Below are 14,997 nucleotides of genomic sequence, written 5' to 3' on the forward strand. Positions count from 1 at the left end.
TCCTCTTATTTTCCAGCCCTCAGCCCCTCTCCCAGGCACCCACAAATGCCAGACTCTCTGCAGGTCCAAAACCATGGGTGTGCATATTCTTAAAACAAACAAACCAACAAGAAACCTACACATGGTGGTGCTGCTTTCCACCTGGCTTTTTCCTTATCTATCTCTTGGAGAGAATTTCCCATCGCTGACACAGAGCTGCCTCATTCTCTTTCCTAGCTGCCTATGGTCATACTATCATAGAACTAAAGCTCCTCCCAAAGGACGTATGGGTGGTTTCTGATCTTTTAGTCTTTGTTTTCATGATTGAAACTGTTAATCAGATGAAGAGAGATGAAAATAGCTCTTGAAAACCAACAGCCTCAAGGTTGTCACCCATCCTATATAAGTCTTTGTCAGACTCTATGACATCTCCCACACAAATCAGCTGGTGAGTGCTTAATGACTCTTGGCAGGCTTTCTGTCAGATCTTGGATACCTGCTCAAGAAGACTGAACATCTCCTGATGGGGGACACCAGGCATACATATGGCCAATTTTGAATACTCATCTCTAGGTTCCCCTCTCTCTTTTCTCTCCTCTGTTTTTATACTATACGTGATAAAATAGCAAAATAAATGGCATAAACAATAGGGAGCATGAGAGTTTGGAGGAAAGAAATTTACATGAGCTGGAGAAAAAAAGAGATTTTGGAGAGAGTATTTAAATGGGGCTGGGCCAGGGGCTGGTAGAAAGGAGGGATTCATGAGTTAAGGCAAGGAAAACAGGGGCACTTGGCTGACTCAGTAGGTGGAGTATGCAACTCTTGATCCCAGGGTTGTGAGTTCAAGCCCCACATTGGTGTAGAGACTGCTTAAAAATAAAAATCTTTAAAAAAGAAGTAAAGGCAAGGAAAACAAGAAGAGCAAAGGCAAAGAGAGGGGAGGTAATAGCCCAAGGTTAGAAGACAGGGAGAACACCAGATGGACTCCAACGAGCATTTCATGCTGAGGAGTGATGGAAATATGACAATCTGAGTCATAGACAATCTGAGCTCATGGACCGAGGGTGTTACACTTCACATTGGAGGGTCTACAATAGGTCTGGCTACCTGGCAGGACAAGTTTTCCCAACTTGTTCTTTTTCAGGTGTGTCTTAACAAGTATTTGTCCTTTTCTCTTCCATATAAAATGCAGAATCACCTTGTCCGGTTCCTTTTGGGATTATACCTGAATGGCATTGATTCTATAGGTCAATTTAAGAAGAACTGACATCTTAATACTTTTTTTTGACATTTTTATACTTTTAATTTTTTTATAATTCTCAGGAGATTTCATTTTAATTCTCAGGAGATCTCTACAAATAATTTTCCCACTCGAAGTCAAAGATAACCCAGCATGAAGGGAACGAAGCCAACATGAGAGAAGGCGGGCCGAAGGAAGAGGCAATGGAAATAGACCAGCAAGGACGTCAGACATAGAGCTTCGAGGTACAGATTATGACATAACAATTCTTACTGGATTTAAATAATAAATAATAAATAAATAAATACAAGAATGGCTCACGAATGTTTGCAGGGATAAAGAAGCTATAAAAGTTTGCAGAATTGTTCACTGCTAAATGGCCAGGGCCTGGACCATTGCCTGGCACACAAAAAGTACGGAGCAAATAGTCGAGGAAATGACCGGATAGCTATACCCGCAGCCTCCTGCCTGGGCTCTTGTCACATATTCAAATGCCTGGTGGTCATCTTTATTAGGATGTTCTTTTCTTTGTTAGCCTCAATTCATGCTCAACATAGCAGAAATCTGCAGCATGTTCAACACAGACCTCACCACCGTGTACACTGCTTACCCTTTTTTCTGTCCGTGTTCTCAGCATTACCTCAGTTGGGCTCTAAAACTTGGGGTCCCCTTTTCCGCTCTCTGTTTCCCCCATGCCTAGCAATTACTGAGTCTTCTATTGTTCTTCCTCTCTCTGTCCCTTGCTGTACATCCCATTGTCATTGGAGTGTAGGGTTTTTCTTTTTTTAAAAGATTTTTAAAAATTTATTTGAGAGAGAAAGCAAGTGAGAGCACGAGCGGGGTCTCCATCCCAGGACCCCGGGATCATGACCTGAACCGAAGGCAGATACTTCACTGACTGAGCCACCCAGGCACCTCCGGAGTGTAGGTTTTTTATTACTATACACCTGGGTAACTACTGGGCTTATTGCCAACCATCCCTACTTCTGTCTACACTTTCTACAACCCCTAAATGAATCTTTCTAAAATGGCATTCTGTGCATGTTAATCCCCTCTCCAAAATGTCTACCTGTTGCACAGAACAAAAGCCAAGCACCTTGGCCAATACAGAAGTCACACAAGCACAGCTTCCTCAGAATATCTATCCCTTAGTCATCCAATTCTTCAACAAATACCAACTGAGATTCTGTTCTGTACCGAGCTTCGTTCCCAGTGCTGGGAAGTGAGTGAGTGACAGAGACCCAGTTCTTGCCCTCAGGAAACTTGCTGTCTACAGGGGAAGATAGCCACTTTAGGTAACAACCGCAGTCCTGTGTGACAAACGTTATCATAGGGGAAGTTCACAGCTGGTGCAGAAGCATGTGACGGAGAACTTGGGGAAGGTAGGTTTAAATAAAGAAAAGAAAAGAAAAGAAAAAAGTGTTGGAGAAGGTTTCTCAGAGTAAATAACTTTTTAAGGAGGTTCCACACCTAGCGTGGAGCCCAGCATGGGGCTTGAACTCACAACCCTGAGCTCAAGACCTGAGTTGAGATCAAGGGTCCCACCCTTAACCGTGGAGCCAGAGTAGAGAACTTTTGATCTCATTTCTTGTTATGTCCCCATTGCAACTTTCTGTTGCGTTAGTCATCATTCCTTCTGTGTCTTATCTTTCCTTCAAGATCCATGTTAAATTCCCTTCTCCCCTCATCTCACACCCATGGGTACCATCTCCTTCCTAGCTCTAATAGTAATCCTAAGGTGGTGCAGAGGCTATGTTGAACTTATGTATGTATGTAATATGTATACAGATGTACAGGCATACACACATCAGGATGAGTCACACAAAAATCACTGAATATTTAACCAATTTTACCCCACAACAATGGCAGTTCCTTATGGTCCAACCATATGACTTGAAAGCTTTTCCTGGAGCTCTCCCTGCATGAATCCATCATACAAACTTACAGTTTAGCTCCAAGACACAAACTTATAAAGCAGCCCCACAAATGCTCTCTCATGTACAGCCTACATATTTCCATAAGTGTAAATTCTCATTTACATATTTTACATCTGATCACACGTACGTATATAAAAACACAAAATGACAAACTCATTCACAAATGTCCTCACACACCACACACCCAATATACACACACGAAACTGACAGATGTACACGATGGAAACCTACACATGCTCTCTCACACACATTCAGCAGAACCAACACACTGGTGTACACATAGAGTTCCACAGATTTACTTACCCATCTCCAGATATATCCAGAATCATTCTCAAACTTAACAAAGCCAGACACACGTGCACCGATTCGGGGAAAATTTCACCACCAGCCCCCACTTTTAATTGGTCTTTTTATAGACCTAGAACACTGGATATCGAAGGGATATAACTATGTTTAAAATAAGAATTAGTAAGCTCTGAACAAAGACCTGAAGAATTCTGCTGTAGGTGAAGTGCACAGCCATGAACGCGCAGACTTTAACATTCATGGTCACCGCTTGAAGACGCTGTCAGGCTACTGCCTACAGGAAGGTTCCACTCTGGAACCCAGGTCAGCCCATAAGTAAGCTCCAGGTAGTGAGATGTTAGCGTGCCTCATCCAGAGAAGGCTCCTTCTATTTCAAGCTCCTGCCAGCCCAGCGCTCCTGCTGGGTTAAGGAAAATGGAAACCAGTCATGGAGAAGATGAGCTAGAGCAGGTTATGGGGTGGATTCCCACTAACTTACGACAAGCAGTCTTTGTCACAGTTGACCTAGGCAGACAGTTGTGTTAGCAGGGAACTGGTGGTAGCTTGAGTGGGATCTGAGAGTACGCTGGGATGGGTGGGGAGATGCCAAGAGTGTCTGTTCCTTTGTCGCACGTGCCTCTTCCTCAGGCTCCAACCCCTACTTGCTTGCTTTCCCACCACACTCTCTGTCTGGTTTCCATGGACACCAAGATCTATCACAGCAACAGCATGAGATACTCCAAGCAGAGAAAAACCATCGAGCCAAGGCCGCTATTTTAGCTCTTAGGCCCTTCTGAAAATTAGGTAAGAATTGTCCTTGTAAATGCCTTTGTGTTGAAGTGTAACATACTACAGGAACATGCACAAATCCTTAGTGTGTAGCCTGGTGGATTTTCACAACATCAACACACCTGCGTGACCACAACCCAGATCAAGAAATAAACAAGGCCAGCATCCGGAAACCCTCTTTACAGAGCTTTTCATTCACTGTGCCCAAAGATAACCTGAATCCTGACTCCTAATACCGCTGATTAATCTTATCTATTTTTGAACTTTATATAATTAGATTAATACCCTTTCTGTTTAACCTCTTAAAATCAATATTATATTTATGAGATTCACACAAGTAGTACAGTATTGTACAGCAACAGCATAATCGTCCATTGTAAGTATATACTGCAACTTACGTCTCCATTCCTCCACGGCTGGACAAATGAGTTGCTTCCAGTTTTCGACTACAATTTATAGGACCGGTACTTCTGCCAGCTGTATCTATCTGACAGAGGATACATATCTAGAATATATAAAGAATTTCAAATCAATGAGAAAAAATAAACAACTCAATAAACTGTTGGACAAGATGATTGAACAGACACTTCACGCAAGAGGAAATGACCTATAGACCAATAAAACAGCACCCAACCTCATTAGTCATCATGGGTAGACAAGTGGAAACTACAATTGGATACAATTACAAATCTATAAGGGAGGCTAAACTGAACAAACCGACAAAACTGAAGTCCAGTGAGAATGTGGAGGGACTAGAACTCTCTATTCACTGTTGGTGAGTATAAATTGATAAAGCCTACTTTGAAAAACTATTGGTACCAGCTACCAAGGCTGAATACATATCTATCCTATGACAAAGCAATCCAGCCCATAGACATGTGGACTCCAGAAATTTTGGTGGATTTTGCAAAATGTTAAAATTGCTTCAAGCTACGAATATGCATGACTAATCTATAGCAGACTGGTCTTTTAAAAATCTTTCCAACATAATCATCAGAGTTCCTATTTTTTTATGATTATTGACAACTCTTGTCAACTTTTCTGCTCTACCTTGACCTGAACTGCTGAAGAGAGCTGGGTAAGAAGCAGAGTCCTATGGCATAGCACTAGAGACTTCCTTTCTTCTTTGTTTCTTGTTTTTTTTTGGCGGGAGTGGGGGGTGGGTGGAGGGACTGAGGGAGAGAGAAAGAATCGCAAGCAGGCTCCATCGCAGACCCTGAGGGGGGGCTCAATCACAACCCTGAGAACATGACCTGAGCTGAAATCAAGAGTCAGATGCTTAACTGACTGAGCCACCCAGGCACCCTCCTTCTTTGCTTCTATTTTTTTGTCATTCCCTTCTTTTCCTTTCCTTTCCTTTCCTCTCCTCTCCTTTTCTTTCCCTTCCTTTCTTTCTTTAATTTGTTATTAGGCAGTGAGAAGTACCATTAACTGTAACTAGATTTGTAAAAGGAAAATGTTGGTTTATGCCAAAGTCTTTCCCCCCTGGGGGGGTTCCATACCAGTATGGCTAGAGCACCTGGAGATCTGAAGAACAGTGTTTCAGGCAGAAGGAAACTAAGTACAAAGGCCAAGAAGTTCAAATGAACTTGGCATCCCAAGAATGGAAGGAAGATGGCATTTGAGCTTTCTATAATTCACCTGGTACCCCAGGATGTCTACCCTAAAATTGGCACCTTGGTCTGTGCTCAAATTCCTTCATGAGGTTAATGGCAATTTTCTACCTGTCTACATTACTGAGTATCATCTGCTATATATTTCTTAACTGCTACATTCCGCTTCTTGTTGGCATCCTTGTTTCATTGCCTTGGCACATTCAAGATGGCTCAATCCCATTGCTGGCAAGTTGGTGCTACTTGGCATATGGGAACTCAGCTGTGATTGTGGGTGGGTGTGGAGGACCTCTGCTCCTTTCTATGTGGGCCTCTGCATGAACTGCTAGGGCTTCTTTACAGTTGATATCTAGATTCCAAATGTGAGCATTCCAAGAAAACTAGAATTTGCATTGCCTTTTATTAGTTTTCAAAGTGTTGTGATGTCAATTACACCATAGTCACAAGACTACGCAGTTTCAAGGAAGAGGGAACATGGACACCCGACTCCCATCAAGGGGAGGCATGTCAGTCCCATTGTAAGACTAGCATGAAGGAACCTTAAAGTCATTATGCTAAGTGATATAAGCCAGGCACAAAAGAACAAATACTATACAATTCCACTTATATAAGACATAGAGACAGAAGTGGAATGGTGGTTGCTATGGGCAAGGGGGAGGAAAAAAAGGGATTCAAGTGGGTACAGGGTTTTAGTTTGAGTAGATGAAAAATTCTGGAGATGGCTGGTACTGTACCAGTGGTTGTACAACAATATGGACATACTTAATGCCACTAAGCTGTACACTTAAAAATGGTCAAAATAGAAAATTTTCTATATATTTTAATTTTACCAAAATAAATCATGTGGGATGGGAGATAGTGTTTCATCCCCATTTGGAAAATGCAGACTGCCAGGCAGTCCTTGGGATGGTAGTAGAAAGAGTGTGTAGATGTCTATATAGTATCCTAATGTCCCTGTCCTTTGATACGATGTTGTACTTGCTCAGAATTAAAATCCTGTATGCTAATAGGTAAGACAGAAAGGGCTAAGCAGAGTTGGTGTGTACTCAAGTCTTTGTACTGATCGGGAGAAACTCATCCCATGCCAGTCATTTCTCCAAGGCTTTTACTCCCTTCCACCATCTGTCTGATTTTTATTACTTCACAATCTGCAGATAGCGGTTTTGCATTTTTCCCCCAGAGTTTGTAGCTGTCAGTGGGACCATTGGTCTGCAGGGACTTGCACTGCCACATCGAAGACAGACCTTCTCAAGAAATGGAATCTGTAGATAAAAATTTTTCATTTTCCATCATTCATTTTCTATTACCACATAACAAATTACCACAAACTTAACAGCCTTAAACAATAGGCATTTAATATCTCCCAGTTCTGTATGTCAGGAGCTCAGGAACAGAGTAGCTAAGTTTTCTAAGCCAGAAATCTCACAAGGCTGCCATCAAGGTATCAGACAGAGAGCTATGTTCTCCCTGGAGCTCAGTCTCATGTAGGTTTTTGGCAGAATTTGGTTACCTAAGATTATAGGATTGAGGTGCCCATTTTCTTGATAGCTATTGGCTAGGGGTTGCTCTCAGCTCTGAAAGGCCACTCTTACATCCTTGGTATGTAGTACCTTCCATCTTCAAAACCAGCAATGGAGAACCTCCCTCATTTCGAATCCCCCTCGTTCTTTGAATATCTCTTGCCAGAAGAAGCCAGTCCTATTTAAGGACTCACCTGATTAGATCTGGCCCACAGAGGATAATCTTTCTATCTTGAAAACAACTCTTATATTGTTGATAGAGCTGAAGCTGGGAAATGAGTATATGGAGGCTTGGTTACATTATTCTCTCTTCACATAAATTATTGTATGCATTCTGTCACATAAATTATTCCAGCATGGAAAATGAGACAAAATTTCCAAATGTTTTTTATGAAGCAAGTAGAACATGAATATTTAAATGAGCTGAAGTTTCACACAATTACTTAATCTGTTATTTAAGAATATTATTTAATTCCAATATTAAGAATATTAATGCAAAATTTCTCAAAATGTTACCTTACAGAATTGGGTAATATATAACAAAACTGGATATGCACTTAACTTTGACCCAGTAATGTTGCTTTTTAAGAAATTGCCCCTAAAGACATACCCACAACAATATGGAAAATACATAAATGCCCAGAAATATATTGAAAAAATCATAATAAATCTGCACAACGAAGTCCTGTTTCACATGGCTGCAAAAAAGAATGAGTATGATCTTTGTGAACTAACATGAGGTGTTTTCTAGGATATATTGTTAAGTGAAAAAAGCAAAGTTCAAAAGAACACACACACACTTTTGTGTAATAAAGGGGAAATGAGAAAACATACATGTAACAGCTTACTTTTTATAAAAAGAAACATAAGAAAGAATAAACCAGATTCTAGTGTAATTTGTGGCCCCCAGAAGGTCAGTGGGAAGACAGGAAGAGGATGGCAATGGGGGTGACAGTGACACTCTGCTGAGTACAGCAGTTTTTATTGTTTTGACTTTTTTTTTAAAGATTTTACTTATTTATTTGACAGACAGATCACAAGTAGGCAGAGAGGCAGGCAGAGAGAGAGAGAGAGAGAGAGAGAGAGGAGGAAGCAGGCTCCCTGCTGAGTGGAGAGCCTGGTGCGGGGCTTGATCCCAGGACCCCAGGATCATGACTTGAGCCAAAGGCAGAGGCTTTAACCAACTGAGCCACCCAGGCGCCCCTATTGTTTTGACTTTTGAAACTACATTCATGTCGTATTTGTTCCAAAAATTAGTAAAGTCAATAGTAATGAAGGGGAAAAAACCAGAGTAAAGTATGAACAGAAACAAAGGAACTTAACTGCATTTCAAATGAAAACTATAAGTGCACAGAAGAGAGAAAAAAGGATTAACCCAATTAACTTTTGAACATAATATTTATACTATATGAAACTATATGAAGAACTTTATTTGTCAGTTTGAGACAAAAATAGCTATGGGGTGCCTGAGGGGCTCAGTCAGTTCAGCGTCTGCCTTTGGCTCAGGTCATGATCCCTGAGTCCTGGGATCGAACCCCACATCAGGCTCCCTGCTCAGTGGGGAGCCTGCTTCTCCCTCTCCTCCCCACCTGGGCTCTCTGTTACTCTCTCTCTCTCCCTCTCAAATAAATAATTAAAATCTTTGTTTAAAAAAAAAAACAGCTATGGGGCACCCGGGTGGCTCAGTGGGTTAAAGCCTCTGCCTTTGGCTCGGGTCATGATCTCAGGGTCCTGGGATCGAGCCCCGCATCGGGCTCTCTGCTCAGCGGGGAGCCTGCTTCCTCCTCTCTCTCTCTCTGCCGCCTTGTGATCTGTCTGTCTGTCAAATAAATAAATAAAATCTTTAAAAAAAATTAAAAAATAAAAAAAATTTAAAAAACAGCTATAACAACAACAAAAAAAGCTATAACAATAGCTGTAAATAAATACTGAATTTTGGTTTAAAATGTTTCCATTTAAAAAAATAAAAAAAATAAAATGTTTCCATTTTTTGAAATAGTATGGTTTAGCATTCTGAAAGTACTTCCTATGTACTGTGGGTTGAGCAAATGGGTAAATATATTGAAGATAATGAGATCCAGGTTTCTTACTTTTGAAGCAGAGAGTTATAAATTTGGACAGGGGGAAGACTAGAATGAATTCTGTTGTGCTAAAATGGGGATATCAGTGTGAAATATGTTTTAATATATGGATTTAGATGCATATATATATAGACACATACATTTATGTATTTTTTTTTTTGACTCAGTTAATTGAAAGGGCCCAAAGCAAAGGCACCCAGATCAATGAACACACCTAGCACTCAAATTATGGTTTCTAAATACCATTCTTCACTAAAAGGACTTGGGGATCCAGGGCTCATTGTGCCAGAAAGCTCAGAAGTACTCAAAAACAACAAAAAAATGATGGAGACATATCAAAAAGACATGAGCCAGCTTTAGCATCAAAACAAATAATAGTAATAACAGAACATTCATGGAGTAAAATAAACATGTATGAAGGCATCCTGATATAAATGAATGAATGAGAAAGGAAAGCCCTCCCTTGTGGTAGACTACTAAATAATAAATGTAGGAGAAATGATGGAGTTTAAAAAATCACCATTTCTCATCCATCATAGCAATAATCTCTTCGGTCATGAATCCTCATTGGATTATGAAAACTTGTGGATAAAAGTTCAATGGAGAAAGGATATCTATATAATTTCTAAGTATCGCCTTATAGATTACTTATTATAAAAGGAAAAATTCACTTTATTGTGAATTAACCTAGTAAACACTGGACCGTAACTAAAGTTAACATACTATTAAGTGGAACGAATTGACATCACCCATTTTCTAATATGATACCCTTAAAAAGACATAATGCCTTTCCTGTGGTATTTTAGCCAAACATTATTGAATCTAATTATAAGAATATATCAGACAAACACAAACTGAGGGATATTTCAAAAATAACTGTCATTTTGGAAGATAAAGAAAAACTAAGGAATCATACTAGATAGAAGACTAAAGATGCATCACAACGAAATGATGCTGGATGAGACTCCAGACTGGGGGAGAGGGGAACAAAGCTATAATGGATATTATAGGCACTAATGATGAACTGTGGGTTAGATCAAGGTTTCCCAAATGTCCTTCATTCCAGGCACCCTCAGTATCTCCATTTTTTTTTTCAGAGTGTTCCTTGGTCAAAGGAAATATTCAGGTTCAAACAACTTATTAAATATTTATACCCTAACAATTTTAGTTGCCATTTAAAAAAATAATACACATAAATTGAAAAAAAGTTTTTTATTTCATCTTAACCACAATAGGATTTGTGCACCTGTTGGGCATTGCACAACTTCTCAAACCTTGGAATCAGATTAGACAAGAGCACCATCATTTCCTGATTCTCATTGATTTTGGTGCTATACTTGCTTATTTATCACAACCCCTGAAAAATCCAGCTTCCCAAATACATGATATATCCAAGGAATATGGTGCCACCTATTGTTGAAATTGTAAACAACCTTGAGCTAGTAGTTTTCACTTTGCCTTGAAAACTTAGAATGTAAAATATTCCACAGATAACCCCTTGGATTAGCCTGAGAGGATGTGGGGACCCCACTGCACAGTTTGAGAGCCATAGGATTAGATAACAGTGGTGTTGTTACAATGTTACATTTCCTGATTTCCATAAATTTCCTATTGCTATGCAAGGGAAAGTCCTTAGGAAATACAAATTGAAGTATTTATGGATAAAGAAACATGTGTAAACTACTCTCAAATTATTCAGAAAAAAAAGTGTGTGGGGGGATGCCTGGGTGGCTCAGTGGGTTAAAGCCTCTGCCTTCAGCTCAGGTCATGATCCTGGGGTCCTGGGATCGAGCCCCACATCAGGCTCTCTGCTCTGCAGGGAGCCTGCTTCCCCCTCTCTCTGCCTGCCTCTCTGCCTACTTGTGATCTCTGTGAAATAAATAAATAAAATCTTAAAAAAAAAAGTGTGTGTGTGTGTGTGTGTGTATATACACATGAATATATAGATAGTGAGTACAACTGATATAGTAAAAGAGGTATAATGTCAAAAATTGATGAATCTGGATGAAGTGTACATACAACTTTTTTCTGTTTTCTGAGTGAAATAATTTCATAATAAAGATTTTTTAAAATGCAACACAATACTACATTTTAAGGTGGTATATACATTGGTAGTAAAACAATTTTTAAATGCCTGGAAATTAAAAGAACCAATTCAGATAGTTGCAACCTTTTATAAAGAGGGAGGATGGACGTATTGGGAAAGCACATACAGTATTAGTGATATTTCATTTGTTAAGCTATGCGGTGGATGCAGAGGTATTCATTATATTATTCTGTATACCTTTAACCAGGTCCAAAATATTTCATAATTTACTTTAAAAACACAGATTTAAATATATGTAGTCTTTAATACATAAAAATAAAAAAACACGAGTATAGGAAAGCATACGGCTAGTTACTGGGGAACTATCATGTACTTCATGTGCATTATCTCTTGCAATCCTTACCCTCACCACATGCCCATCTTATGCCAACGAAAACTGTAACAGGGCTGACTCCAGAGTATATGTCCCTAATCCAGAGCATACATTCCTAACCCCCACTTTCTAGGTTTGTACTACAAACAGCTAATGCACACTTTCTTCCTTTTTTTTTTTTTAACTTTTATTATTTTTTTAAAAGATTTTTTTTATTTGAGAGAGAATGAGGGTTGGGGAGGGGCGGAGGGGGAGAGAGAGAGAGAGGGAGAGAAGCAGACTCATTGATGAGCACAATGTCTGATATGGGGCTCTATCCCAGGACCTGAAAATCATGATCTGAGCTGAAGGCAGCCGCTTAACCAACTGAGCCATTCAGGCACCCGCACACGTCTTTCTTCTTTCTGTATTAAAGACTGGAAAATAAAAGGGGTGGGGAGAACATGAGGAAGAAGAAGAAGAAGGAAAAAAAAAAGACTGAAAAAGAAAGCTAACTCTTTTGCCTTTTCATTCCAAATTAAATTGCACACCCAATAGTAAATATGGCTGTACATTTTCAAACCTCAGAAACATCAATATGAAACAATGGTAATAAATTTTAATCTTTGGACTGTTTTACTGCCCATATGCTCAATAGTGTCATACCTAATCAGTCTTTTAATAAGTGTAGGTTTGACATTTTGCAATTATTCTTCCACAACAGTTGTATTACAGGGCCAAAGGTAAACTAGCAAAGAAAAAGATGTTTATTGCTTTGATTTATTAAATTATACTGAGCGGTCAGCATCTAGATTTGTGAAGAATCAGTATAAATTCAATTTTTTTGAACTTTAAAATATCAAAATTCTGACCAGAACTTATATTTCATGGTTGTAAAAAACCTTAAAAGCTTCATCAAACTAAATTTTATTACTTGGTGATTATAAATACAACCCAGAGTAAGCTTCTTTCTTAAAAATCACTTTTTAAAAATAAAATGTTTGAAAATAAGAAATTTTAAGGCTTTATGCGCTGTCTTCCTGGGATGTATTTCCTTTAAGATGTTTAAAGCTACGTGAGAACAGAAATAATGCTACTTTTGCCCTTGTAATTTACTCGGAAGTTGGCAGCCATTCTTTTTCAAGGTACTAATCATTTGTCAAGTTCTATTTAACTTCTGTAACTCAACATGATGACTCAAAAATTTACTGCTCCTTCCAGACTCTTTTTTTCTCTAAGCAGATCCTTTTCTCATCCCCTTGAATGAGAACAGAAAAGTGGTTTTCTTAGGATTCGCTATTATTCTACGGTCATATTAAAAGTACAGGGAAGGTGAGCACAGATATGGGGTTAAGTTTGAATGTGAGTGGGAGGGAGAGGAAAATGAAGGAGCAAACAGCTACAAGGACACACACACACACACCCCTTCATAGGACTGGAAGAGTCTAAGAAATGTCTAAATCTGAGCTTTCTTCCTACAGATAAGGACTATGTATTAAGAAGAGCAATGACTCAACTAAAATCCGTCTTGACTCCAAATGGACAAGATATTTTTTAAAAAACAATAGTTAACGGGATTCAGATCTTGCCTAACGCTCCTGTTCCAGAACCAGGGCCCCGACTTCTCCAACTCCCCGCAAGAGAAACATAATATGGGGAGGCGGGGGTTGTTCGCGCAGACGGGCCCATAGGGACGGAAGAATTCAGAAAAACACCCCCAAACGTACTGTGGTCTATTTCCGAATTTTTAGCGCGACTGGGCCTGGACCCTCAATTCCAAACACTCCCAGCCCGAGGATCTGCCCCAAACCCACAATACATTACTACCACTCGGAGGTGAAACGTTAACAAATGCCGCTGCCCTGGCGCCCCTGCACCCCCGCCGCGCTCCGGGGGTAAACCCAGCACTCCCCAACGCCTACTTCCTGCGGAGGGACTCAGCCCCGCACGTTGGCGCGACTCCTGCGAACAGGTAATCAAAACCTCGTCCCCAGAGCCCGGTGATGACGTCACGCCGCCCCTTTCTAGCATCGCGAGACTGTCTGCTCCCACCCCCAGTTCCCAGTGCTCCCAACCGCCCGCGCCCGCTGCTAGGCAGCGGCGGGGATGGCGAGCCGCGGAGCCGGGGCGGTGACGATAGCAGCGAATCCACCATTGGACGAGGAGCCCTGAGGGACGGGCCAGCCTGGTGAACAAGGAGATAGCGAGGCGGGTGGCCCCGAGAGAGCGAGGGCAATGGAGGCCAACATGCCGAAGCGGAAGGAGCCTGGCAAGTCCCTGCGCATCAAAGTCATCTCCATGGGCAACGCTGAAGTGGGAAAAGTGAGTACCGCGCTGGGAGGGGCGGGACCTCAGCGCGGCGGGGCGACGTGCCCATTGGCTGGGAGGGCGGCCACTCAACTGCCCGGGGCCCGGCCTCCTCCCCGCCCCTGAGCAGGCCGGGGTCTCCTCCTAGGGGATGCGCCTCCGCGAGGAAAACTCTCCTGACCTTTTTGACCTTTGGTTGCCCCCCCTCCTCCTCCACTGACGTCACTCTCCATAAGAAGGTGTCTCCTGTGACCGCTAACCCTTGAATGTATCCCCAAAAGAGTAAGGAGGCCTAGGTCCTTATGTCAGATCGTCGGCCTATTACCCTATCTGCCTTCTAGGTGACCTGTCCAGGACTTAGAGGTGGAGAATAAGTTTAGTTACCCCAGCAGTTCTTGGGAGCCTAAGGGAGCTTACTCGGGTGCATGTGAGGATTGGAGTTTCTGAATGTTGCTCCGCGGACATGGAGCCCAGAATCTATTTTAAGAGCGCAACTGAGGGTGACATTTTTCGCAAGGGAAGTGCAGTGGATGTCACGGAGCCTGCATTTTGTTTTGTGTATTGCTTTCCCGCCCCCCCCCCCCCCCGGTGGTGTCATCATATTCATTCTCTCAAAGCCTTCGTCCTACCACCTTTCTCTTGGCTGGATCTAGTGGGTCCCAGCTGTAAGCTCTCCCATAGTTGGGGGAGTGGGGTGGTTGTCGGGGGGGTGGGGCAAGACGGACCAAAGGCCTTCCCCCAAGTGAATTCTAAACTGTCTCCTCTTCACCCAAATTGTCTCCCTTTCTGGGTAAGTGGAAGCTGTTGGTTAAGAACCTCCCAAGGTCATCAAATCAATGACAGAGAC

At 41.4% G+C, this 14,997-nt stretch overlaps 1 protein-coding gene across 1 annotated transcript in view; it reads left to right on the forward strand.

The window, feature by feature from the left end:
- Window positions 1-13,929: 13,929 nt before the first annotated feature.
- Window positions 13,930-14,997, forward strand: part of DNAJC27 (DnaJ heat shock protein family (Hsp40) member C27) — a 30,359-nt gene continuing 29,291 nt past the window's right edge. The window contains exon 1 of the mRNA XM_080813889.1: window positions 13,930-14,165. Within this exon, the coding sequence (XP_080670015.1) occupies window positions 14,079-14,165 (87 nt within the window). The 5' untranslated portion in view covers window positions 13,930-14,078. The remainder of the gene's footprint in view (window positions 14,166-14,997) is intronic.

This window comes from Martes martes (genome assembly GCF_963455335.1).
Source record: "Martes martes genome assembly, chromosome: 9".
In the NCBI taxonomy this organism is placed as follows: domain Eukaryota; kingdom Metazoa; phylum Chordata; class Mammalia; order Carnivora; family Mustelidae; genus Martes; species Martes martes.